Source organism: Papilio machaon, chromosome 17 (assembly GCF_912999745.1).
Source record: "Papilio machaon chromosome 17, ilPapMach1.1, whole genome shotgun sequence".
Classification (NCBI taxonomy): domain Eukaryota; kingdom Metazoa; phylum Arthropoda; class Insecta; order Lepidoptera; family Papilionidae; genus Papilio; species Papilio machaon.
This window is the reverse complement of record NC_060002.1, coordinates 1,875,341-1,902,422: the sequence shown is the minus strand read 5'-3', so window position 1 is coordinate 1,902,422 and position 27,082 is coordinate 1,875,341. Positions and strand designations below refer to the sequence as shown.

Sequence of the window (27,082 nt, the reverse complement as noted above, 5' to 3'; positions counted from 1 at the left end):
CCTCTTATCATTAGGCTTGCATAGAGGCCATAATTTGTTTATAGTTATATGTTGCTATGTTTTATTTTTCTTTAATCGTGAAGATAATTTTAGTGTCACTAAACTTATTGATGAACTCTGACCTAGTAAGAGTATAAAATGTTAAGCCGTGCTACATAGTTATGCAGTATTGGTTCAAATCGCAGAGGGTATTTTTGATATTTGAAATAAGAAATTTTGAGAAAATGTATCGTGCCTTAATAATTACTATCTTAGCTGTGGCTGCGGCCGATGTCATTGTCGATGGACCTTGTCCGGACGTCAAGGCGATGGAAAGCTTCAAGTTTTCTGATGTAAGTCGTACAGGTATTTTATAGTGTGTCCATTTTACGATGATTAGTTTGACAATTCAGTAGGAAAGCGTCGGGTATTAGTCGGTTTTCGATTTTCACTCTCATAGAACTTGGATCGACATTATGAAATCCTCATGTTACGCAATAAATGTATACCAGTTCCTAAAAAATATTATAATTTAATTAAAAATACCGGCAACATATGTATTATTTTATGCAAGCTTATTAAAAAACTAGCTTTCGTCCACGACTGTGTCTATGTGTTTTTCCAGATTATGTTCTATATCTGCGTCGAATTTCATCAAGATATGTTGAGCCGTTTCGGAGATACCTCCAAACAAACATCCATCCATCAATTAGTCTAAACATTTGCATTTATAATACTAGTAATATTTAAAATAATTCAATATAAGATCAGATATGTTTGATATTGACTGTCGATAGTTCATCATTTGTTTGTTATTTAACGTTTGATTGTTCGTTATGTGTATATCTTCTCTCCATAAAACATATCGTCATCCCTCTCATTATCTTTGACAAAACAGAGATAACAACATGTTTTCAACGGAAATTTTTGTCTCAGAAACTCGCGATAAGTACGGCATAACTCCGTACAAATTAAACTCGATACTTCGCATGGGTCTTGTCACTTGTACCATCATAAAATAGACAAGCTACACAAATAGAATAGAATATCTTACGTAATTAATTCTAACTTAAATACATTTTAGAAAAATTAGAAAAAAAAATTACAAATATCTCATAAAAAAAAAAAAACTAGTTGCTAATTTATCTATTGTTATACGCACATCTGACATATTCATAGGGATACATTCACACACCAACATTCCCCCACAAACACACACACACACACGCAAAGCACACGAGCACACACGCAAACACCCACACCAATCTAAAACACACGTATGCAAAAAGAATCGAATTGTAAAAAAAAATAAGTTAGTTATATCTTTTTTTTTTTTTGAAAATCACAAATGATTATTTTCTTTTCTTTTGTCACTAAATGTAAGATTAATTTAATGATAGGGGGAAGGGATTGGCTCCTGAAACATAGGGCTTTGCCCTAGTTCAGGAACCAAGGCTTCCACATAATTGTGTATATGAGTGTTACAATAAAGCAGTTATTATTTATTTATTATTTTAAACAAAATGGCTTGTTTATTTTATCAACGACACTAGCGTTAAATCTTTTCTACTATCAAGTAAACTTCAAATTTGTAAAAAAAATATCGCTCTAAAATTTACTAATGTTATTTCAGTTCCAAGGAACTTGGTATGAGATCGCTAAATTCCCGAACTTTGGAGAAGAAGGTAAGAAAGGCAAATGCACGACCGCTGAGTACACAGTAGACGGAGATAAAGGAAAGGTCAAGAACTCGCAAGTTGTGGACGGTGTCAAGTCTTACGTCGAAGGCGACCTCACACTGGTGGAACCTGGCAGAGTGAAGATCACCTATAAGTTTGATGGTAAATAGTACAATAATATTATAACAGAAAACATCGTAGAGCAATCTGCAGATGAATTATGTGTAATTCTTAACTCAGTCTAGAATCCAATCCTCTCAATTTGGAAGAAAGCTGACAGCATTAACTTAATAGTAACTATTTTCCAAAGATATTCAACATATTTGTAGTAATAGAAGGGACAAAATGAACCAAGTCATAATAGCCACTAGTTAACAAGTCTACGTGTACATCTCCATGTGCATTGACATTTCTTTACCACTGATGATTTCAATTGTAATGTTCGTAAAGAAATGTTTTTAATGGCCGCTCTATAACTGATTTAATTAATTAATTAAATTCATGTGATGGTAGTCATTTTCTATTGTCTTCTTGAAATTGTCGATAGTAAAACGTAATTACAATTACATAAACTTAATTATTTATGTTACTGGCAACTCTAAAAACAATAAGGGGTTAGAATCCAATGCCTTAATATATTAAAAAAAAATAAGGGGTTAGAGTTACTCACAAACATTAATCAGTTAATTACCCATAAAAAATGTACGTGTGTATTTTGTATCTTATCACAAATATTTGGTATATTTGATAATGAATAGAACATTCCTGTGGTTCAAGTAGATTAAGATAACGTTTACTTATTAATTTTACAAACAATCAAGTTGATGATTCAATTAATCTCCGAAATTTTATAGCAGATAATGATTTATATTAGAGGAGGAATCTGAAATAGACTCTTCCACGAATGGGGCGGTTCGACCGGTGTGATACCATGAACACGCAGAAGACAGTGAAGTGGAATTAAGTCTGCGTTTCGTTTCGCTGTGCGTTTCGGAACCTATATTAAGAAAATGGTGCGAAGGGATAAGAGTCTTTGTACTCTTTTCTTTTAAGGATAGGGATAGGAAGGTGGATTTGGCAGAGAACGCATAGAAAGGAGCAATATCCTGTTTCTGTGTTTTTCTTCCTCTGTCATTTAAGGGTAGATATAACGCATATGCAAATGCAGGTGTCTATGGGAAACGAACACTTCTCTATTTTGGCGAATTCCAGTAGCCGTTTCCTCGTTTGGCTTTGCCTACAAAAAAGGATGACTGCTGTAACATTGCTCTACCATCATATGAAAGCAGTGGTCATTAGAAATTAATGAAAGGTCATTAATATGGCAGGACCTAAAGATAATTTTTAACATGTTTGTAAAATAAATGAAGGAGATAGGCTTGAAGTGGCTTCCTAGTTATGTCTGATGAGTGTGGTGACGGAGGCCTAATTTTAATCCACGTTCTCTTCCCACCCTTTTTCTATAAGGGAAGGATGTGAAGGGGAAGTGGAATTGACATAGGAGGGGGCGCATAGGAGTGGATATATATATATCCTTTTTCTGTCCCCTCCTTTATTGGTTAAAGGAGGGCAACGAATCTGCAATTACGGATGTTTATGGGCAGGGGTCGCTTTGCTATTAAAGTGGACTCAGGTGACCGCTTGCACGTTTGCTACCTTATGATATAAAAATAAATAAACATTTTTTTTTACATTTGAACAAATTTCAATCATACACACATAAAAACGAGTACAATTTGAAGAAAATAATAAATTGTGTTATAGTTATGCTTAGTTACCGAAAATTACTGGAAATCATTATTTTGTTTTAATGTATTCTTCCGATGTCTAGAAACTCATGATATATTTTCAGAATACATCAAGAATTCAGTTCTGACCGTTCTGGACACTGACTACAAGAACTACGCCATCGGATATAGCTGCAAGTTCTTGGACAAGGAAAACAAACACCAAGGTATACTCATTCGATATTTAATATAATTTTAAACAGTGGTTTTAATATTATTTCAATAGTGGTAGACGCCAGCAACAACATCTGATGCTCGAATGAGCTGTGAAATAGGTGTGCTTGTGAATAAAGTGCTTCTAAATTTTATCAGTCAAGACCTCCTTCTCTATAGGAATTTTAAAACTGACAAAATAAGAAATACTTTTGACACACGAGATAAGATCACGTTGAGTCAAACGTGTTTATCTTTCTACATGAGCTTATATTCTTTTAGAAATACAATACAGTAATACGATTTGGAACAGATATGATTATACAATTTATCGTCTGTGATTTGATAAAGTATTGACGCGGACTGGCTTTTTGTTTTACATTGTAGCCTCATTTAAATGTTAAACTATCGATTAGTGATAAATTTTAATTTCTTAAAATCTATAATTCCATTTATGCATTGTTTCTAATATCTTGTTTTGTAGGTTTTTCCTTTTCTTGAAATTTCTCTTTACTTAGCTAGTACTCCATATAACTGCCTGCTTCCTATATCATTTTTCGTTGCGCTCTGACATCGACATCACTTGTTACAGATTGCTTAATGGTCTTAGCACGTCCGGTTAAATTAGGACATTAGTACATAATTCATTACCTGCAGTGCCAGCTTGCACTGTTAATACAATAGTTGCTTCTGTAAAGTACTAAATTTTGTTACAGTGTTCTCCTGGATTTTGTCAAGAACCAAAACCTTGGGCGATTCTCAGGCCAAAGTGGATGCCTTCTTGGCCAACTTCCCTGCTATTGACAAGTCCAACTACGTCTACAACGACTTCTCCGAAGAAACTTGCAAGTTCACCTCTACCAAAGCCATCACTAGCATTCGCAGGAAGAACTAAATCTATTATTTTTTTAAACTAAAGACTTTGTCTAAAATCTTTTTTTGAATCGATATTCCTAAATAATTTAGGACAATACTAGACTCTTTTGTTATCGAATAATTTATATCAGTTCACATTTATGATAACCTGTGCTTCCTAGTTTTAGTTCCATAATAAAACATTTTTTAAATATTAGTATGTAGTTATTTTCTGCTTATACATGCTCAGTGAAAAAAGAAAATAAAAAGTTAATTCAACACACATTTTAATCTTTCATTCACTTAATACAATTTTCCTTATACTTTTATGCCTATAACTTCGCCGTATGTTTCTTCAGATCGCAATCCTATAAAAAAGATTATTAATTAAGCTTACGGTTACATCTTTCATTAAAAGTCCCCTCAATATCGGTGCAGCCGTTTCAGAGATACATAACTCGGAATAAACACGGAATTGCGGACAAACAGACAAAAATTTTGAAAATTTCTTATTATTATAATTAAGGTAAAAATATCATGTATTTTGATATTACATACAGACGCTCCAACTTTATCTATATAGATGATAATGTAATCCCTGCCGATATCGGCCACGGTGACTGTCTTCAACTCCAATTTTGACGTTGATGTGCTCGCATGGGGCGTATGTAGCCAATTTTCTTTGTAAAACTCTCGCACATTGCGGACATGAAAGCACACCGTTCACGTAATTATAGCTGATAGCCGCAGGTGGTCGGGCTTTCAATTCATTGCGTCTGGCATCTAGCTAAAAGGAACTACCGGTTTTCAAAGACTTTGATGCTATATTTAACTAGCGCTTTCCACTGCGACTGTTTAGCAGCCTGCTGTTCCCACAGCGAAGGATTGATGTCGCATTGCTTCATGTGTCGCTTCAGCACGTTTCTGTACCTGAGGAGTTGTCCGCCATGCTAATGTAGATATTAATTTATTAAATAGATGTAAGACTTGCAGGTGTTAAGTGATATCTGGAGAGCTATAAAGATTGTCAGCATATAATCTCACACGTATGAAGATAACATTTTATTATTTTATATTACCTAATACTTTATGAATGAAATAACTAGGGTCTACGGAATCACTGTACCTATTATGTAAAAAAAAAATTACTAAATAATGTTTATGGTTGTAATTATTGTTTGTAAGAATTTTACAGAAAAATATGACTTAAATATTCCCGTTTTTGTCAAATTATGACGATATAAAATTTGCAATGATACAGCAAGCGCAAGCAAAGGCTTAGAACAAAGCCGAGTAAAACTAGAGACACAACGAATATCTTTGTATGTAGGAATGTCTATTCTCCTATGATATCCTAGAGCGTAGATGTACAAGCTGTAACAGCTTAGCTGTTCCATATTTTATAAACAGATAATCAGTGATCAGAATAAACAGTACAGTGAATACGGATGATACAGACCCACGCCCAGCGGTGGGTGATTTCAGGCTGCTTTAGTTTTAGTACTAGTAAAATAAGATAAATACTTTATTGCTTTTTTATATCATGATGTGGCAAAAGAACAAGCGGCCACCTGAATTCGCCGCAATAGCGAAGCGACCACCGCCCACAGGCATCCGGAATTACAGATGCGTTGCGTACTTCCAATCAGCGGATCAAGGGACGCACAAAATTATAATATTTCCCTTTCCTAAACATCGCCTATTTCGACAAATCCACTTCCCCTTCCCATCTTTTCCGTATAAGAAATGGGTGGGAGGGGAAAGAAAACAAAATTGAGGCCTCCGGCACCAGTCAACAGACGAAATGCGTATTACTTCCACTTCATGTCTGTCTTTTGTGTGGTCGTGGCATTGCACCGAGCGAGCCGGCCAATTCTTGTAACAGTTTTTGTTGCTGCTGTCGTCTACCACTATGAAACTTTAAAATAGTACAATCAATTAACTAAGATTAAATTTGTAGCCTAAATGTGGGCAAGGACTGAAGAGGCTAAATATATTTTAGAAACAACTGTTTTAAAATTAGTGCATTAAGTATTTAAATATAACGCAAGTATTTGCTAAAGATGTTCAACCAATCAACTGCGACGATTCTGTATGTATTAATATTTCGTTCAGATATGACTGATCGTGCAGTTATTATCTTTAAAATTATGAGTATTATACTGATATATATACGTGATATATAAACGTTTTTCTTATGATAAGACCATAATTTACTCATAAATATATTAAGGTATATGTTCTCGGCGTGTACCGATGATGATGGTATAATGCAGTCATGTCAAAGATACGGCCCGCGATCGTAATGTGTCACAGAAAGAAGAATCATGTTTTTAGATTTTTTAGACTTCATTCGATTCTAATTTAATAAATAAAATGTTATCATTTCGTGTTCATTTCGTGTTCACGTGTTCATTTTTTATTTTCGATCTGACCCACATACCAATTCAAAATTTAATATATGACCCTCTGCAAAAATAAGTTTGACACCTCGGGTATAATGAATCCTCGACCCACTCAAATTTAATTAAAAAAATGCAGTCATTTCATTAATAAACGCATATTAAATTAGTCGATTGATAAATGCTTAATTTATTGCACTTAGCACTTAACATTTATATAGATAATCTTTGATACGTGTTTCATTAAATTGATTAAAGTGTGTATGAAGCTTATTTTAATTTTTAATCAAATAAAATTGATAAATTTAGGACCTTACGTATTTGTTGTTTTTCCCAAAAGGCAGAAGTGTATCTTTTGTAGTTTACATCACGCTACAAAAAAAAAACAGTTTTTAAAATATTCTTTTTTAACAAATCAACTTCGATGTCCTTACATTGACCTCTTTCAATGTTTTCGTTTATTTTTAGTAACCAAAAATTAACTTAAAAATTCTCAAAATGTTGCTCGGAATTGATCAATATCTGGTCGACATTGAAAACTTTAAAATGTATTTTTAGCAACCAGTTCTTTATATTTCCTATATAATTTGAAACCAATAATTTTACTTTCTATTTGGAACCTTCGCTTACGCACATATGTCGGAAATAAAGGAAATATTCTCACGCCTCCAAAGTGAGTCTTTATTATGTATAGCATTAGCCCGCGACTCCGTCTGCGCGGAATAAAAAAGTACTTAATAAGTAGCCTTCCAGACTACATTCAACATCTATGCTTATAATATCATGATATTACAACAGTCATCTTCACGTCAAAGTCACGGCAAAATTGGTCCAACTGTCCCGTAGGTTAATAGTGGTAGATCCCGTAACAACAATATTTGTTGAATACACGTATTGGTCGGGTCGACCGTTGAAATACCACGACCACACAAAAGACAGGCGTCTAGAGAAATGATGCATGTACATGCTGGAGGCCTAATTTTAGTCCCTTTTATTATAAGGAGAGGATAGGAAGATGAAGTGGATTTGTCGGAAAAGGACGCATAAGAAGGGAAACTTCTTTGCGACCCCTTCTCTGTTGATTAAAGCTAGGCAACGCATCTGCAATTGCGGATGTTTTTGGGCAGCGGTCGCTTCGGTATTTTGCCGAATTCAGGTAACGGTTAGCTCTTTCTCCACCTTTTGATATTAAAAAAAAATTGTTGATGACGTCGCAAATATTTGTACTAGGTGCTCAGTATATTTTATTATTTCTTATAGTGACGTATGTATAATCACAACTTATCTGACAACTTTATCTGCACTAAAAATAGACTTGTGCTTGAGTCTAAATTTATCTCAAGAGAAAGTCATTTTAAGGGCCACAGTGTAACCTTGTTTAAATTTGTTTTTTTTAGTTCACTAAAGCTAAATCTAAATCTAATTACAGCTAAATTACTGCTCCGTCAGCAGTTTTATTGTGATGTTGTATTTGTGACCATGTTTTAAGTGCTATCAAAATGATGCTAGCACTGTGCAAAATAACAATCAATACTACCTTTATGTGAAAGGTGTTTATTTCTTTGAATTTTATCAATAATTTTATAAACTGTTTGTTTATTGTTCCTTACTGAAATAGCTTAAAAAGAACCTTAGCTCTTCGATTCTCATGCTGGCATCCTATTGCGTTTAGGATGGTAATATTGCTTAAAAAGTTTTTGTTATCTTTAATTGCTTATGCTAAAGATTTAAGCTACTTTTAAAGTTACTTGTTTGGAAGTATTTCTGATGCAACAAAATGCGTGTGCGATTTCCGGTGTTTTTGCAGAGTTCTGTTTTCTTTTTTGGTGTCGGGGGAAATCTTCCAAATTTGGGTATCTTAGGGGACACCACAGACGCCCCTTTATATCTAACTCATATAAGCTGCGTCCTAGGCGGTCGCCCCACTTGGTTCTACCCTAACGTTGCTACTGATTTGAACTGTAATTTTAGATATAATTTTTATTATTTAGACTTTTAACATTGTTTAAATTTTGGCATTTTAACAAATGCCAGATTTAGTATTTATTTTTGTGACGGCTAAAAGGAATACACTCTTTTATTGAAAACCATTACATTGTTTACTTATGCATTTCCCCTTCCTTTCTTTGGTGACAAACTTTGGGAATCGTAATTTAAATATGAGATATCTGTTTTTTTGCACTGTTTAATGAAAAATTGTCGTGTTATTATTGTATTTTTTTTGTTTGTCACAATGGAGTAGTGACGTCCATTCGCTTATTGGCTTATGCTTTTAATGTTATTATCAGGCCTATAACGGAAATATACGTCATTAATGTTCGTAACTGAGGGTCTTTATTTTAATAAACACTAGCTTTTACCCGCGACTCCGTCCGCGCGGAATAAAAAATAGAAAACGGGGTAAAAATTATCCTATGTCCGTTTCCTGGTTCTAAGCTACTTGCCCACCAATTTTCAGTCAAATCGATTCAGCCGTTCTTGAGTTATAAATAGTGTAACTAACACGACTTTCTTTTATATATATAGATAGATTGCTATCCCTTTTACTCTCTTTGGAAACAACCTCTTCCTGTCCTTTTTCTCTTATACTATACATAGAGATGTATAGTAGAGACTATCCGTCATATCTGAATTCACTCCCTTCTTACGCATATCATCTTTCATACAAGCCATCCATATTTTCTTTGTCTTCTTCTACTTTTGTAACCATTCACATAATTTTATTGCCTTCTTGTTTATGTGACCAAAAGAATTTTTGTTTGAATTTTTACCGCGTTATTGAATTTTTGTGTTCTATTTTCAACTTTATCGTGGGTTCAGGTGTAGTATTAAATACATGTATCTTAAATTTTTTTTTACATTTTAATATTTTGATTATTATTATTAATTATTATGATTGACGATGACGATACGGAGGCGATTGTCACAAATATTCATGCTAGGCCTACTGAAGTAGTCGATTTCCGTGTCTTTTTTAATGTCGGAGAAAAAAAATAGATTGTTCTACATTTTGTGAAATAACAATTGCTGTATACATTTTAAAAATAAGTTAATCAACATATATGAGCACAAGAAAATGAGTTATAAACCCATACACAGTGAATTTAAAATATTTTGTCGTTTGGATTGGTTTGAACATTAAAAAAAAAAAGGAAAAATGGCCTTCGGTGTAAGACTACTGGGTATATAGTGGGCGAGATGTTTTGAATAAGACAGTGTTAATTGGGTTACCGAGTTGCAGTAGTACATGCAGTATTTGATTGTTAATATGCATAGTTTGTTCGTTTTCGCTTTGATCGCAGCTGTGTCTGCTGATGTTATTTATGAAGGACCATGCCCTAACATCCAGCCTAAAGCAGACTTTGATTTCTCTGCTGTATGTGTTCAAAATATACTATTTAAAATTTTTGATATCTGTATGCTAAGGTTATGGTTTCTAAGGTTCATGATTCTGCCATTAAAATGATGTCAAATGGTTCCAAAATGATGCTTTAAATTTGTCACTATTTTGACACCATTTTAATACTAAACAGCACATAGAGAAAGTATACATCGGCTAAAACATCGCAAACAAAGTGAATCTTGGAACAATAGCAAGTGGTTTAAATTCAAATCAGGTTAATGGGGTATGCGATTTTAGTAAGAGAAATAAATAAAAAAAAATCAATATCAAAAACTACTGTAAAATAGAATTTGTTCATCTTTGGTACAAAAGTTCAGATAGGATAAAGAATCTCTAAGCAAGATGTTACAACATTTCAAAGACTTCTTTGTTTCTTTTTAGTACCAAGGAACATGGTATGAGATGGCTCGATACCCTCACGCCGGCGAAGAAGGATCTAAGGGCAAATGTACTCTTATCGAATATTACGTTAATGGGAATAAAAACGGCAGAGTAAAAAAAACTCACGTTGTGGATAACATACAGAAATATGTTGAAGGAGGTTTGATGCTGTCTGGACCTGCTACAATGATGACTACATTGACTTTTGGAGGTAAGGTTTTCATTGCTACCCTAATAATAATTTCAAATCTAGGAGTTATAAAGAAATCAATATTAAACTCTCTAAAAACCCAACATTAACTTTAGACACATATAGAAAAAAAAGCAGAATTACACGCTATTGAAGGCGTGTCTAAGGATAAAGAGGCTATTAATTCTAAGATGGAACGCAGAATTGTTATCTTGAAGACTTCCTGTAAAAGTCTGATGTAGTAAGTAATAATTAACTAATTTATATAATTTCAGGTGTATCAAAGAACGCATACATTACCGTACTTGACACTGACTACTCGAACTACGGTATCGCCTACAGTTGCAGATACTTCCCTGACGGCAATAAACATCAAGGTTGGTTCAAATGTCTAATTTGTTATCTTAATTTTTTATTCCTGTCTACAATCTTGAAGATTAGATAATTGGTAACAAACAACTAAGGTATGATTAGTATTAAAACGTTCGTGTAGTTTTTTCTTACAAAACTTTTTCGGTATATTAATGGTATATTATTTTTTTAAATATACTTTGAATAGCAGTTGTATGAAGTACAGTTACATCGAACTTTATGGCGTATCGGATTTGGGTGACCGAACGCTATGCGCCGATATAAAATTTGAATCTATTCCAATACTCTATCGACAGTGACAACTTCTATTAAAGAAGGTACAGTATAGATGTTTCACTTCCAGCCAATAAAATTTCTGAACTTATTGCGCATTTTGTTATATCAAAATTTTGCTCCTATCTTTCACTAAAGCGTCTAAAGATTTTTTTACAATGTATAAACCAGCGCTTGATCGCAATTTCCCCTGACGTTATGTGGTGACGAGACCGAAAGATGGTACGCCCTAGTTAAGTACATTCAACCTACTTTTGAATGGATCACGTCTTATTTGGACGGAAAACACGATACTGAGAATTGTTCCAATTCTTTGTTAGTAATTCAAGTTATAGCAGATAACTGATAACCTAATATGATTTTTGTTGTAGTGAGGTCGTGGATCTTGTCAAGAACTACCACACTGGACGAGAATTCGAGGGCCATGGTCGATAATTACTTGAACGAGTCTAGAATACTAGATAACAACAAATACATCGGCAACGATTATTCACCATTGGCTTGCCAGGCATCTGTTGTGAAATCAATTACCGATTTACAGAATCAGTATTATTAAGTTACAATTTCAATTTGGTGTGATATGTTTTTCGCATTTCTTTACTGAATAAATTTTTGAAAACTTAAACTTTTTTTTATTCACGACTAGCGACCCACCCCGGCTTCGCACGGGTGCAATGCAAAATATACCTACTACAGAATAAATGCACAATTTATTTAAGGTACTTAAATGGATAAGGATTAATGCTGTATTGTTTAAAATCACTTCGTAAAAGAATAAAAATGGTTATGCTGGGTTATCCCTAAGAGATAGACATATACCATCGCGGACTTTTTTGTTGAACTTTTTAAGGTGAACAATACTGTAGTACATTATTTTGGTCTATCTCGTAGGGTTCAGCCAGCATTTGCAATATAAGCGCAAAAAAACGTGCTTATTTACGACATCACATTAGAAAACTTTAAATTTATCAGTGTTTCTCTACTATATTATGCATTTATTATACATACAAACCTTCCTTAAGAATCACTCTATCTATTAAAAAAAACCGCGTCAAAATCCGTTGCGTAGTTTTAAAGATCTAAGCATACATACGGACATACAGCGAAAGCGACTTTGTTTTATACTATGTATGTATTACATAAATTTTATTTGTAATAAAATTGTTTAAGCTTTCATCAGAAATCACTCCCACATATATAAAAGTCTCAGATAGAGAGTAAACAATTTTTTTTTATCGTTAAAAGATTCGCAAATACATCATGTTGTAAGAAATAGAATTTTTCAGATATTATATATAGAAATTCCTTCTTTATTCACAACCAACAAAACGTTTTATAATTATTTAGGAACGTTCAGTCATCTGAATAAATATCAAAAAAAATTACAAAGCTTCAGAAATATGGATACATACGCCTTCGGTTTGAAAAATATGCATGCACGGATTTATCCGTCTGTTTCCGAACATATATGTGTTCCTAACGAAATTGCATACGCAATTTAGAAACCGAAAACTACCGTAGGAACTATTTTCGTAGCAGATTTCTTTGAGTTTTCACTCCACTGACACTTGTAAATACATATTGTGATCCCTTTCATTCTCTTTGACTAAACAAAGACTATATGTTTCAAAGTATCAAGATAGAGGAGAACCAGTGTAAGAGAAGGTATTTGAATATGTTCAATTAGCAGCAATCTGCTCTATTTATCGTAGCTGTTTTTATGTTTAAATCATTAACTACGTTTTACAACTAACACATTTTGTCAATTTTTATTGAATCTACAGAAACGCGACGTTTAAAATATATTTAATGTGAAATCGACTTTAAGACATGGAAATGAAGCAAATTAACTCTTTGCAAAATAAACGTAAATTGACTTGTTTTGGGGATGCACGCCATGCCATTGTTTTCAAACAAGGCGGTACTGATATTAGCGTCGATGAACACCTTGGCCCATAGACATCTGCAATACCAGAGGAATCGCAGATGCGTTGCCGCGTTGTTGTGAATACAAATTCTATTTCGCTGGACTAGAGCCTAAACAACTGAACCAATTTAGACGTGTTATTTGATTCTTCTTCTTCCCCGGAATATGATAAAGTATATTAAATCGGCACAAAACTTATATAGTGTACGTGAGAGATGAAATTATAGAATAATAATGAAAGGAACGAGTTCAAGTTTCACTCGCCATAACTTTTTTCATTGCTAAATCTTTATTTTGATGTTTTACAGAGTGAGTAATTAAATTTGAATTGTTAAAGAAAACATTGAAGTTTAATTATTTAAAATTAAAAATGTTAAAATCTTTGTTTTAAAACCCAGACAATAGATGGCGCTTTTTAATCTATAAGATCCTCAGTCAGTCGGGGTTTTTCGTTTAATACATGAATGGCATTTATCAGTATTTATCAATAATAAAATCATCAATTCCTTATTTAATTATTTGTTTATTTCTTTTTAACAGTAATTATTTTTTTATTCTTTAAGGAATTCAGTAATGGGTCTGACGACGCCTGCCTGGCACGCCGCAGGTGAAAAGTCGTTGGCGATGTATTTGTTGGTGTCAAGGATGGTTGACTTCTTCAGGTACTCATCAATTATGGCCCTAGAGTAGGCGTCCAGGGTGGGGCTTCTTGACTTGATCCAAGAGAACACTAGGGCAAATACAATAAGTAATTAAACATTTATCATCTGAAATCGGTCCTATAAAAAATAACAAAGTTCTTGCTTTATCCATAACAAAGTTCAAGTGTCGGAAAAAGTATGTCTCGTACATGTAAGTGTAGTATTCTAATGAATACAATGACCACTAAAAAGCTGAAAGTTTACATTATATTTTTAACCAATAACTTAACTATAACTATAACTATCGATATAAAGAAACATTCGTAAGGTCTTCTGGGATTTTTTAAAAGATTATCTGATTTATATTTGTGTTACAACCTACGATTATTGTGGAATCTCCGCCGTTCCAATTGCTATATCAACTTACTATATGTGTCCACCGAGGGTCTCGGAGCCTACCGTAAGTTAGGAGTGACTAGGCCATAGTCAACCACGCTGACCCAGTCCGGGTTGATTGACTTCACACATATCTTTGAATTTATTCTCAGATATGTGCCTTTGCATCACGATGTTTTCGTTCATCGTAAGAACGTCGGATAAAATGTACATATGTAAATCGAAAAACACAATGATACATGGCAGGATTAGAACCCAAGACCTATTGCAAGTCATGGGCTTAATCCCAGAGCAACCGACGCATAATAAAAAAAAATCTCAATGATGAATAGAGGAACATTTTGTATTAAAAATACCTTGATGGTTGTTGCCGTCGGGGAAGTATTTACAGCTGTAACCGATGGCGTAGTTTGTGTAGTCGGTGTCTAGTACAGTGAGGTAAGAATTTTTTGATAGTCCTGAAATGTCATAATAAATTTATCAATAATTTTGTACCTAGAATAATATAGTAATTCAATACGCATTGAAATAAATAATTAGTAAGGTCTGTTCTTAGTTATTCAAGCGTCATTGATGTAAAATATGAATAAAAAAAATTTACAGTATTTTTAAAGGTCGTCTACTGTCTTCAATTTCAACCCTACTGTAAAACATATAGTCATCCCTCTTACTCTTTATGAAATAACAGTGACATGTTTAGTACAAGTACGACACTGAAATTCCACCGTTAACGTGAATAAATTTATTAAAAAATCCAAGAGTTATTATTAAAAAAAACATAAATACATTGCATGCTCAAGCATGTTTTGTTTTATAATATTCTTCAATAATTAATTAATGTTGGATGGACAAATTGTATGGATGTATAATGACATGACAAATCCTTACTTATCTTACTTATATTATAAATGCCAAAGTAACTCTGTCTGTTGCGATTTCACGCCAAAACTACTGAACCGATTTAAATGAAATTTGGTACACAGAGAGTACAGAACCTGAGAGAGAACATAGGCAAGAACTTTTTAATGCCAAAGAACGGTTGTAAGGGGGAATGAAAAGTTTAATGGAAGTATCATCATTTTTACAGCTAGAAGATTGGGACTTATTTTTTATGGTGTTGATATGTTATATATATAATTTCTTCACGGATCAAATAATGATTACGGTGTTAAAAGTACATCAACATATTTGAATAAAAAGCTAAATAATGAATTAATATTACCTCCAAAAGTATATGTAAGCATAACTCGTGCGGGTCCAACGAGGGTCAAATCGCCATCAATAAAGGATTGTATTCCATCAACGACGTGGCTGTTCCTAACTTTGCCGCTGTCTCCAAAGACCGTGTATTCAGCCACTGTACATTTGCCTCTAGTACCCTCTTCACCAGCATTAGGATAACGTGCTATTTCATACCAGGTTCCTTGATACTGTAATTTACAAATTGCAACCAGAAGTTACAAATTTTAGATTTTCATGTTGCCTATTATTCCATTATTAGGAACTATCTTAACTTGTAAATTCCTGTTTAAAGCTGGGTGTAAAATAAAATTAGAAGTATTTTTTTTAAGGAATAAACTAGTGTTTAATCACAAAACCACCTGATGGTAAGTGGTAATGTTATCGAAGGATTTTACGTACTAGTTTAGTAAATGCTTTCCCTTGAAGACACCTACTGTTTCTAAATATAGCTTACGAACTTGCGAAGAAATGCGTTAAAATCTTTATTAAATTTAGATAAGAATATATTTATTTGGATGCAAGAAAAATGTTTAAAGGGAGGTGAGAAATTCACGGATGTAATATATGTTTGTCTGTCCTTCTTTCTTGCCAAAACAACTGAACCGATTTAAATTGAATTTGTTACAAAGATAGTCTAGAGCCTGAGAAAGGTTGTAGGCTACTTTTGAACACGAAAAAAAAGCTGGAAGCTCGAAAATTATTTATAAGGCTGTTAATTTGACAAAAATATATATGACATTCAAATTTCGTAAAAGTTTTACCATCAAGGGTGCAAAAAACCATAGGAAATAGGAGATGAAAGTTTGTATAGAAATACGAGTATATAAGGCTTATGTGTAATGCTACCCAAAGATAGTCTTTCACGCGGACGAAGTCACGGGCACAGCTAGTTTAATAAAGAAACAATTGCCAATCATGTTCAACATGGACTCCATTCAAGAGTAGTAAACAATTCTATACTTTCACGATAAATAATTACTAATAATTAAACTTACAGCGGAGAAATCAAAGTTTTCTTTCGGCTTCACAGTAGGGCATGGTCCGTCGAAGATGACGTCAGCAGATGCGACTGCGATCAAAGCGAATAGACAGAGACGATGCATATTTGTAAGTTTATGTAAGCAACTTGCAACTAGGACGTACTAGTAAACTCTGTCTCACTAAAATTGTCTCGCTCAATATATACCAATTACTCTTGCGTCGAAGGCCGTCGTATTTTGTATTAATATTCAAAATAACCCTTGGTTTTCTGTAAATACATTTTGCATTTATTTTTTGTATTTCGTCATTGGTTTTTAAATATTTTTTGATTTTGAAATAAACAGAATCATTTTGTTGAATTGTATATTTTTAAAGAACTACATGCGTATATACTTTAGGTCCATACTATATTTTTCTGGTAATGACATCTGAAGTCATAATGAGTACAAAAAACTTGTCAAAACTTTAGATTCTAGGGGCATTCATGTCATGATTTTGTATCGTTTCCCTCAAGTAGATAATTAAAAGCGAGGTGTTTTATCATGATAAATGTTTTCGTAATATCATGGACAAAATTTGTGAAGTCCCGGCTTGAAGGAACCAAAAATCTGATACTAAATTTGACATAATTGACGATAACGAAATAAGGCGCTTGTCGCAAATTTTCGTGGTAGGACCCCTGACTAGCAGAAACTGCGTTGCGATATCAATATATCCTGAAAAGATTAAATTATTATAACCAAACTTTTTTTTAAATAATGAAAACTAGCTGTCGCACGTCACTACGTCCGGATTTAAAAAATACCAGCCTCTGTGCTACATCTATGAGAAATTTCAGCAAGATCCATGCAGATTTTCTGGAGATACCTTCAAACAAACATCCATCCATCCAAACATTCGCATTTATAATATTGCAATATCGCATAACGCATTTATGAACTTTTTCTCCACATTAACAGTATCAAATTTCAATTTCATCCGTTCACGTTATTTCCTTAAAAAAAGGAATAAAACTTTCGTTTCACGTATTATTCAAATGTATAATATAAAACACCTACAAAAAATTATGTATAAAAAGTTTCAAGTTAAGATTTTAATCGGGCTAAGTTCTAGACATAATTTGTATAACGTAGGCCTTGAAAGCTAAATCTAACTGTGATATCCGAATGTCTATTTATCAATCACGAAAGCCTTTATTAAATCATGTTCTATGTTTTTTTTTTGTTCAAGCTTTATAACTGCAATTGTTATTTGTATACATAACTTGACTTTCCAGCTTCCATTCAACTATTTTCATTATTCATTTCCCTAATGGTATAAAAATAAAGCCAAATAAACCCCTTCCCACCCTTTTCTTATTAGGAAAGGATGGGAAAGGGAAGTGAATTTGGCGGAGCAGAGAATGTATAAGAAGGGAAATATCCTCTTTCTGTGCGTCCCCTTCTCCATTGATTAAAGGTAGACAACGCATCTGTATATGCGGATGTCTATGGGCAACGGTCGCCTCGCTGTTGCGGCGAATCCAGGTGGCCGTTTGCTCGTTTGCCACCTTATGATATAAAAAATACTAAAATACGATGTTAGCGCCACCTACCGTATCCAATCGTTATATAAGATTATACTGAACCCAATAAATCTACAAAATAAACATTGATTGAAATTAGTGAAGCCAGCATCAGCGAAATTTTCACACATTTAACCTAAATTTCCGTGTTATCTATACTAAAATTAAGAGGAAAGATTTGTTTGTTTGTTTCATCATCAGCTCACTATACGTCCCCACTGAGGGGCTTGGAGCCTACCCCCAAGTTAGGGGTGACTAGGCCATAGTCAACCACGCTGGCCAAGTGCGGGTTGGTTGACTTCACACATATCATTGAATTTCTTCTCTGATATGTGCAGGTTGCATCACGATGTTTTCCTTCACCGTAAGAACGTCGGATAAATGTACATATGTAGATCCAAAATCGAAAAACACCTTGGTACATGGCGGGATTCGAACCCTGGACCTGCAGATTGCAAGTCAAGTGCTTAACCCCTGAGCCACCGACGCTCTTTGTTTGTTTGTATAATACGTATTAATACTAGTTTTGAAAAAGTAAATTTTTCTGAAGGAGATTTTTTGGTAAGTACCTAAAATGGACGAACGATCCGCAATTAGTCTATACAATAAACCTTTATTGTTACAGGCGAGAGTTATGCTGTTAATATTTGTTGTTAATAAGAATTCACGCATGTCATTTATCACGTGAACTGCTTACTCATTTCTTGATATGAAATAAAAAAATATATTTATAGCGACTCTGTAAATAAAGAAGTATAATAATATATAGTGTATACCAACTTTTTATATCCGACATACAAGTCGCAAAACAAAAACTGTTCTTGTTACCCTATCAGAAAGTACGCACATAGAACCTGTATGACTATGACGTATTTCTATACGTCTGTCATAGTCCCTTTAGTGGTAGTATAGGTGGTCGACCTGTCTCACGATACAATGAGAACAGATCTTTAAATGTATCACACACAAGGCCGTATTAAGATGAATGTCATGCCGAGAAAACAATACTATGTCGATTTCCACGAGACTATTTTCATCCTTAAAACTCGCGGCGAAGTATACAATTATACATGAAATGTGGAAGTTTGAATGAATGAATGTTTCTTAAATCGTATGTAAAGTTTAATCTGGAACTAATTTATTAACATTTTTTAAAGAATATATTATAAGGTGGCAAACGAGCAAAGCGTGGGAGGGAAAGAGGACTAAAATTAGGCCTCCTGCACGCACACTCAGCAGAAGAAACACTTAATTGCTTCCACTTCCACGCCTGTGTTCTGGGTGGTCGTGGTATTGCACAGTCGAGCCGGCTCATTTGTGCAAGAGATATTGTTGTAGTTGATGTTTATCAGTATTAAATCTGTCCAAATATACAACATTTTCAGATAATTACGTCGTGAAAAATATAATACGAGTAATAGAGCCATCAAGCGTCGGTGGCTCAGAGGTTAAGCCCATGACTTGGAATCTGCAGATCCTGGGTTCGAATCCCGCAATATACAATGTATTTTTCGATTTATGATTTACATATGTACATTTATCCGACGTTCTTACTTTGAAGGAATACATCGTGATGCAACCTGCACATATCTGAGAGGAAATTCAAAGATATGTGTGAAGTCAACCAACCCGCACTAGGCCAGTGTGGTGGACTATGGCTTAGTCACCCCTAACTTAGAGTAGGCTCCGAGCTCCTCAGTGGGGTACGTATAGTGAGCTGATGATGATGAATAGAGCTATCAGTATAATGTAAAATTAACTTCAGAATATTTTATGAAACCTTTAACTGCAAGATAAATAAAGAAGGGATTATATTTCATGTACAAGTTAGTTACTATTAAAGTGTAAACACCACAACTGTCTTTATTTATGTGAACCTGTTGTTTTTATTTAAAAAAAAATTGTTTTTGTCGTTATAAATTTATAAATACACAACTTTCAAATAATATAAATTTAAAAAATATTATTTTTATAACTGAGTACGAAAATTCATTTTTGTAAAGTGAGATTTTTTTTATTCAATTCTATAAAAAACGGTATTTATTTTTGATGTAGCCGGCAAAAAATATTATTTTCGTCGTTAGCTCATACATGAAAGACCAACGAGCTTAGAGCCTATCCAAGTCAGAGTGACTAGGCCATAGTCAACCAACCCACGGCCCAGTACAGGTTGTATTTCTACGCCGTCATATGCAGGTTGCATCACGATGTTTGCCTTTGTAACAGTGTTTTAAAAATAGAACTCGTTACTACTTGAGTTTCCGGTTTCAGTTGAGGCATGTTGCGAGATTTTTATTGAGTTATCTGTATTATTTGAATATGAAAATAAATAAGAAGAATTAAATTGAAATAAAAATTTGTTTAAATGACGTGAAATTAATTACAAATACCAAGAAGCTCGACTGAATAACTTCAAAAGTTAAAGTTTATGTGGGAAAAAATGCATATTTTTGATATAAATAAAATCTTCTATTATGATTTATGATCGAATTTAGACCAATGGGCTACTACATAATAAAAGAATCTACTTTGTAAAATATACATTCAATAATATAGTATCAGAGCAAGTTTTTGCACTTGCTCTATTGATGCTAGTTCAAGTCTTATAACCAAAATAGCAATAATTTAAGTTAGCATTTAGCTAAAAGATTAAATGTAGCCGCTTCAAAAAAAGGCGCAACAGCTTCCAGACTAATAGCAAAAAATAAAAACTAGATTTGGGCTCTAAAAAAAACAAAAGTGAACGCATAATTAGCATTGACTATGGCGAAGGTGCAATCAATTGTAAAACCTGATTTTTTTAAATTGTTGTCTTATTAGATCCTAATTTCTTGTATAGAAAATTGATCGTCAAGAGCGGCGGTGGCTCAGAGGTTAAGCACTTGACTTGCAATCTGCAGGTTATGGGTTCGAATCCCGCCATGTACTAATGTGTTTTTCGATTTATGATTTACGTATGTACATTTATCCGACATTCTTCCTGTGAAGGAAAACATTGTGATGCAACCTGCACATATCAGCGAAGAAATTCAAAGATATGTGAAGTCAACAAACCCGCACTGGACCAGCATGGTACTACAGCCTAGTCACCCCTAATTTAGGGTAGGTTCCGAGCTCCTCGGTGGGGACGTATAGTGAGCTGATTATGATTAATTTCTTGTACCACTTCTAATAAGCTCCAAGCGTAAGCTTGATTTACAAACCTACGCCGCTAGAATGGTAGTCTTACATCATTAGGCTTTTGACGTTTTAATTTAATTCTGCCCCCAAGAGCAGAGTAAATAGGCATTTATTAAGCCAGCACGTACAATTATTAGGCCACATCACCACTCAATATCCAATAGAATTGTGGTCAAGCGCTGGTTTATTCTTTGTCTGACGCTGTCTCCCATGCATAATAATAGGCCACATAAATTTGTTAATTTATTTATTTAAATAAATATACATGTACTGCGATTTGTGAATTTCTTCTGCTTGGTTACTTGTTGTTATTAAATCAGTAATTCATAGCAACGGATTGATTGTAATAGCTAGCAAAAAGCGGTGCTTTGGGAGGGTTCGCGAAGCTTTCTACCTTGACATAACATGTTAAATACATTAACATATATGTTTATATTTTGTAATATATAGATTATTAATACGGCAAATTAATAGTTATTAATAGAATAGATGATCTAGAAATAAATTGAAATTAATGTACCAAAGCACAAAACTGACAAATATTAATTTGTCAGTTTCGTGTCAAAGTGTAACTCAAACCTGTAAAAATGGTGGGAAAGCATAGCTCGCCCTGAAATTTCATATATAGTGTGATAATTGAAAAAGTGGCGGTGGCCAAGAGAGAAAATCTGTCAATTTTTTTTAAAATAAACAATTCGCTTTATGTTTAAAGGCTGTTGTAGACTTAATAGATTTAAAAAACCGAGCTGAAAGTGTTGTTATTATTTGCAGGAGTAGCTTTTTCGTTTGCGTTGTGCTCCCGTAAGCGGTTTTCGACCAGCACTAGCCAATGTTTGTCGAGACCATCTACAGTTTTTTTCCTCCATTGACAGTTTTCAGTTATCCATGCACAATTCGTATGGCTGTCTTTTTCCTAATCATCGGTGTAAACATTGGTTATCATAAGTTATTTATCCAGGAGAACTTCCCCAGACAAACACGAGACCTCATGAGTATGCATGCTACTTGTAATCATTTTTGTTTTATAAGAGTCTTCACTTAACTTATTTCACATATACGAGCATGAATACTGCTACCAAGAGTACTAATCGTAATACCGAAATAAAACTAATTCGTCTGCTAGACCAAAACACTACAGTTTTTTTAATTCTAAGAAACAAAGTAAAAGAAATAAACTTTTCTTTACAACTATCTCACAGTGCTATTTAAAAAATCTACAATAAAAAAAACTTGTTAGGCCTTGTTAAAAATAAAACATTCAGCGTATGCGCATAAAATAATGCATCTTAAATTATTAAACAGTAGATTTAATTTAGTAAGGGGTATTTTGAGTACTGCGTTATGGCCTTCATGAACAGTACTTAGTATATATTGAGCGAGAAATTTTTCAGAAACACACAGTTCATATTCTCTTCACTTCAGTTGCAAGTCCGCAGTACAATATAAAATGCATTGTTACATTTTGTTCGCTTTAATCGCGGTGGTGTCGGCCTCTTCCAACGTCATCTATGAGGGACCCTGTCCGCATGTGAAACCGCAGCAGAACTTCGATTTTGCATCGGTAAGTACGACTTAAGTCTTATTTTTTCCAGCAAAAAATACTGTCATTTAAGAACCAGCTGTTTTGAAATAGTCTCGTCGGAAAATGCCCGGTAAGGAATGATCCAGCTGCTGCTGAATTACTTCTACCGACAGAAGGAGTGAAGTTTGTGCTCTGCAAAATTTTATGAGTGAGCCGTAACAGCAAACTCAACTGCTTTTTTATTATAACATAACGATACCAAATTCTAAAACTAGAACCAATCGGGAGAACGTTCGTTTCAATTGATAGAATTTGAATCACCAACAAAGGTGCGGATTATCGACCTGTGGTTAGAATCCCGCCAACTAATGTAAATGGTTACAATAATATTAGTAAATTAACAAAAATTTACTAATAATTAATAACATCCGTTTTAAAGTGATTTTTCACTTAATTTTCACTGTTGAAACATATCCATTCATCCATCTTTGGAAAAATCAAGTTAAATTTTTTGTACACGTGTTCAGCACTGTATAGTCAATTTACAGTGGGTTTCGACTGTTGTGACATTTGTATTAATACATAATATTGTTATAAGTATGTTACTTACATAGGCACAAAATAAATACAATGGACTTAAAAAATTAAATTCTAAATTAATAAAAACCGATTTCGATTCTCGCTCGTCACAAAGTTATTTTTACGTTGCTTAATAATTTTTTCGCGTATAATATTAAATTTTGTTTCAAATGATTTTTGTTTTCAAGCGAAGCTAATGCGAGTAGATAATAATGTATTTCTTTTTGTATCCAGTACCAAGGAACATGGTATGAAATAGCGCGGTACCCGAACGCTGGTGAAGAGGGTGCCAGAGGAAAGTGCACGATTGCCGAATATCTCATTCACGGCTACGGCACTGGAAGAGTAAAGAACAGTCACGTGATCGACGGCGTGCGATCGTTCATCGAAGGCGATTTGACGCTCGTGGGACCTGCCCGTATTAGGCTGACTTATACTTTTGACGGTAAGTAAAATTTTATGTACTAAGGCAGGAATTGAACACTGTTAGTGTATAAAGCAATGAATTTTCACAAATTTACAATACCATATTGATATGTCTGTTTTTTTTCAAATAGAGTAAAAGAGACGACTCATTTGAGATTTAAAAATTTTCTTTGATTGTTATAGAAGTCTTGGGCGCGTTGAAGTCTTATATATGAACAAAACTTAAAGTAACTTATATCAGTACCTAGCTTTTGCTCACAACTTCGTCTGCACAGAATTTAAAAAAAATGGCAAAAAGTATACCATGTGTTTCTGGAGACTATGTTCTATATCTGTGCCAAATTTCAATAAGATGTGTTGAGTTTCGTAGTTGCGGAGTTATCGAGTAAATACTTAAATATATCCCACGTGAATCATCTATATTTTCGGGATCATAGGTAGCCTAAACGTTATTCTAGACTATGTTCTACATGTGTGCCAAATTTCATCAAGATCCGTTAAACCGTTCCAGAGATACCAAACAAACATCCATCCATCTAAACGTTCGCATTTATTTTATTAGTAAGATATAGGAAGGTAATTTATCTAGGAAATAGTTTTTACTTAACATTTTGTCTAGTATGACATTATACAGAAACAAATGACTCCGCATAAATTTTATTTGATTACACTTAGAGTGTAAGGTTTGCCAACTATTATCTCTCTTTCGGCATTTTAATTGGACTAAAGAATAACATTAATCATTGCGGATTGTAATTTATTATTTGCAATGCTACAAAGATCTCTTTTATTTTAAGTGAAATGTTTTTAAACGAACTAACCTTTTGTGTACATTTTAATATTTGCAATTTCTGTAAAGTAAAACACGTTACAAAAATATTAAGTTTACAATTTTTTACAATGCACTACTATAGAAATTTCTTCTTTCAGGACTATCAAAAGATTCTTACCTCACTGTACTAGACACCGACTACACAAACTACGCCATCGGTTACAGCTGTAAATACTTCCCCGACGGCAACAACCATCAAGGTTTGTAGCATAGCTTATTAAAATTACTCTGTTCATTACTTTTTTGTAAAAAACCAGTGGGTAGCTTAAGCTGCCAAGCGAAGTGACCGTTGACTAGAAACTACTGCAATTAGTTACAATGCTGCAGATGTCGGTGTGCAACGGTCTTAAGAAGACATCCTCCTTGATTAAATTATGATTTTCATCCTTATGGAATATATTTAGCAATGATACTGAAATATAGTTGAGATTCAATATATTATAATTATGTTATAGTGACAAAATATTTACTTCCAATAATACTCGTTGTATAAATCAGTGGCGTTGCGGCAAGTAATTTGACTCATTACGAAAACATTAAATAATTGTAAAACATTGTATCATGCCTGTCTTAGACTGATAAACTAATCAGACCCAATGATCATAACTAAAACTAAATTATTATGCATTAACGCCCTCTTGTCATTATCAATAGTGTCGCAAATTACTTGTCACATTGTAACTTTAGTGTCATTAGTTTTCTTTTGTGTCATTCTTGATTTAAAAGTAAGTTATACATATTGTATGGAGTTAACTGCTTTAATAGCTTTTGGCCAGATTACTTTGTTGTATTATATCGGGTCGGATTTCTTTTGTATACTACTAAACGACTAAACTTGACGGTCTACGAAATCAGTATCGGCTGCTTCAAGTAGACTAGAGCTTTTTAGCGGCGACTAAAACGTGTGGAACGTGTATGGCGGACGCTGACCTTTTCGAGCTATCGAGACCGATTGCTGCAGTTGGTGTATGGCGGCTTTATGTTTTTAAAAGTAAAACCTAAAATTTATAGTGATAGACGCCAGCAAAAACATCTGTTGCACGAATTGGTTCGTCCGGTGAAATACCACGATCACACAAAAGACAGGCGTCAAGTGGAAGTAATTCCAAGTATAGTCTGATGAGTGTAGTGCCGCAGGCCTAATTTTAGTCCTCTTCCCCTTCCTACCCTTTTCTTATAAGGAAAGGATGGGAAGGGGAAGTGGATTTGCCGGAAAAGGCGATGCATAGGAATGGAAAATATTCTTATTGTGTGCATTCCTTCTGCATGTGCATGTCTGTGGGCGGCGGCGGTAAAAAAGTGAATAAATATTTGAACATGATTTTTCTTCTAGTATTCTCATGGATCAAATCGAGAAGCCCAACCATGGATGCATACTCGAGGATCATAGTTGAAAATTACTTAAAGAAGTCAACTATCCTCGACATTAACAAATATGTTGCCAACGACTTTTCTTCAGCTGCATGCCAAGCTTATATCTTCAGGAGCATCACTGAATTCCTTAAACATTAATTAATAAATGTAATTCTATATGTTACCCTGGAAGGAACATTTGAAACATAACATAGGGTAAATGTTAAATTGTAATAAATGATAAATTAATTTAAGTGCTTTTATTCCTTTCCCTATTCTGTCCATTTGCGTATGTTCTATATATAAATTTAATAGTTTTTTTTAAATTGTTATCTTGTTAATATCAAAGATATAAGGTTACATTACAAATGTTACTCTTTGCAGTTATTTATAAATAGTACGGAAACATTATGTTTGTTATAATTGTTGCAAAAACGTGAGCTATTTTTATATTTATACGTCATTGATGGTAATGGCAATTACGAGCTTACTATATAAGGCTTATCGAAAAAAAATCACAAAGAAATATCGTACAATCCAGTACAAGAAGAGTTAATGATATTCTTAAAAAAAATGTCGCTCAATTGCCGTGAATTTTTTTTACGATAACATATGAAATGTATATCTATCTCTGTTTATTTATTTATTCAAGTACGACCACAACATATATATATATATATATATATATATATATATATATATATATATATATATATATATATTATATAATACATGACTTTTCAATTAAATATCACCATCTCAAAGGTCGGCAACGCATTTGCGATTCCTCTGGTATTGCAGATGTCCATGGGCGTCGATGAACACCTTGGTGTTCCCGCTGCTCGTTTGCCCCCTTATCTTATAAAAAAAAATAGTAATAGACCTTATTTATATGCAGATATTGGTGTACATAATTTACGATAGTATTTGTTTAGGTAGTAGTTTAATGTTTTGGAAATTATTAT

General features: G+C 33.7%; 4 protein-coding genes across 4 annotated transcripts; 3 read left to right on the top strand and 1 right to left on the bottom strand.

Moving 5' to 3' along the window:
- Window positions 1-151: 151 nt before the first annotated feature.
- Window positions 152-4,515, top strand: LOC106708933 (insecticyanin-B). Its single transcript, XM_014500545.2, has 4 exons — window positions 152-332; window positions 1,613-1,820; window positions 3,511-3,612; window positions 4,315-4,515. Exons 1-4 carry the CDS (start codon window positions 162-164, stop codon window positions 4,491-4,493), a joined length of 660 nt encoding a protein of 219 aa, XP_014356031.2. The 5' UTR covers window positions 152-161; the 3' UTR covers window positions 4,494-4,515.
- Window positions 4,516-10,091: 5,576 nt separating this feature from the next.
- Window positions 10,092-12,030, top strand: LOC106708640 (insecticyanin-A-like). Its single transcript, XM_014500177.2, has 4 exons — window positions 10,092-10,231; window positions 10,640-10,850; window positions 11,105-11,206; window positions 11,846-12,030. Exons 1-4 carry the CDS (start codon window positions 10,103-10,105, stop codon window positions 12,028-12,030), a joined length of 627 nt encoding a protein of 208 aa, XP_014355663.2. The 5' UTR covers window positions 10,092-10,102.
- Window positions 12,031-13,952: 1,922 nt separating this feature from the next.
- Window positions 13,953-16,783, bottom strand: LOC106708934 (bilin-binding protein). Its single transcript, XM_014500546.2, has 4 exons — window positions 16,676-16,783; window positions 15,661-15,868; window positions 14,795-14,896; window positions 13,953-14,131 (listed from the first exon to the last, which is right to left on the bottom strand). The coding sequence occupies exons 1-4, from the start codon at window positions 16,781-16,783 to the stop codon at window positions 13,953-13,955; spliced, it is 597 nt and encodes a 198-aa protein (XP_014356032.2).
- A 6,069-nt stretch (window positions 16,784-22,852) lies between these two features.
- On the top strand, window positions 22,853-26,276 carry LOC106708639 (bilin-binding protein-like). Its single transcript, XM_014500175.2, has 4 exons — window positions 22,853-22,966; window positions 23,741-23,951; window positions 24,863-24,964; window positions 26,098-26,276. The coding sequence occupies exons 1-4, from the start codon at window positions 22,853-22,855 to the stop codon at window positions 26,274-26,276; spliced, it is 606 nt and encodes a 201-aa protein (XP_014355661.2).
- The last annotated feature ends 806 nt before the right edge of the window (window positions 26,277-27,082 follow it).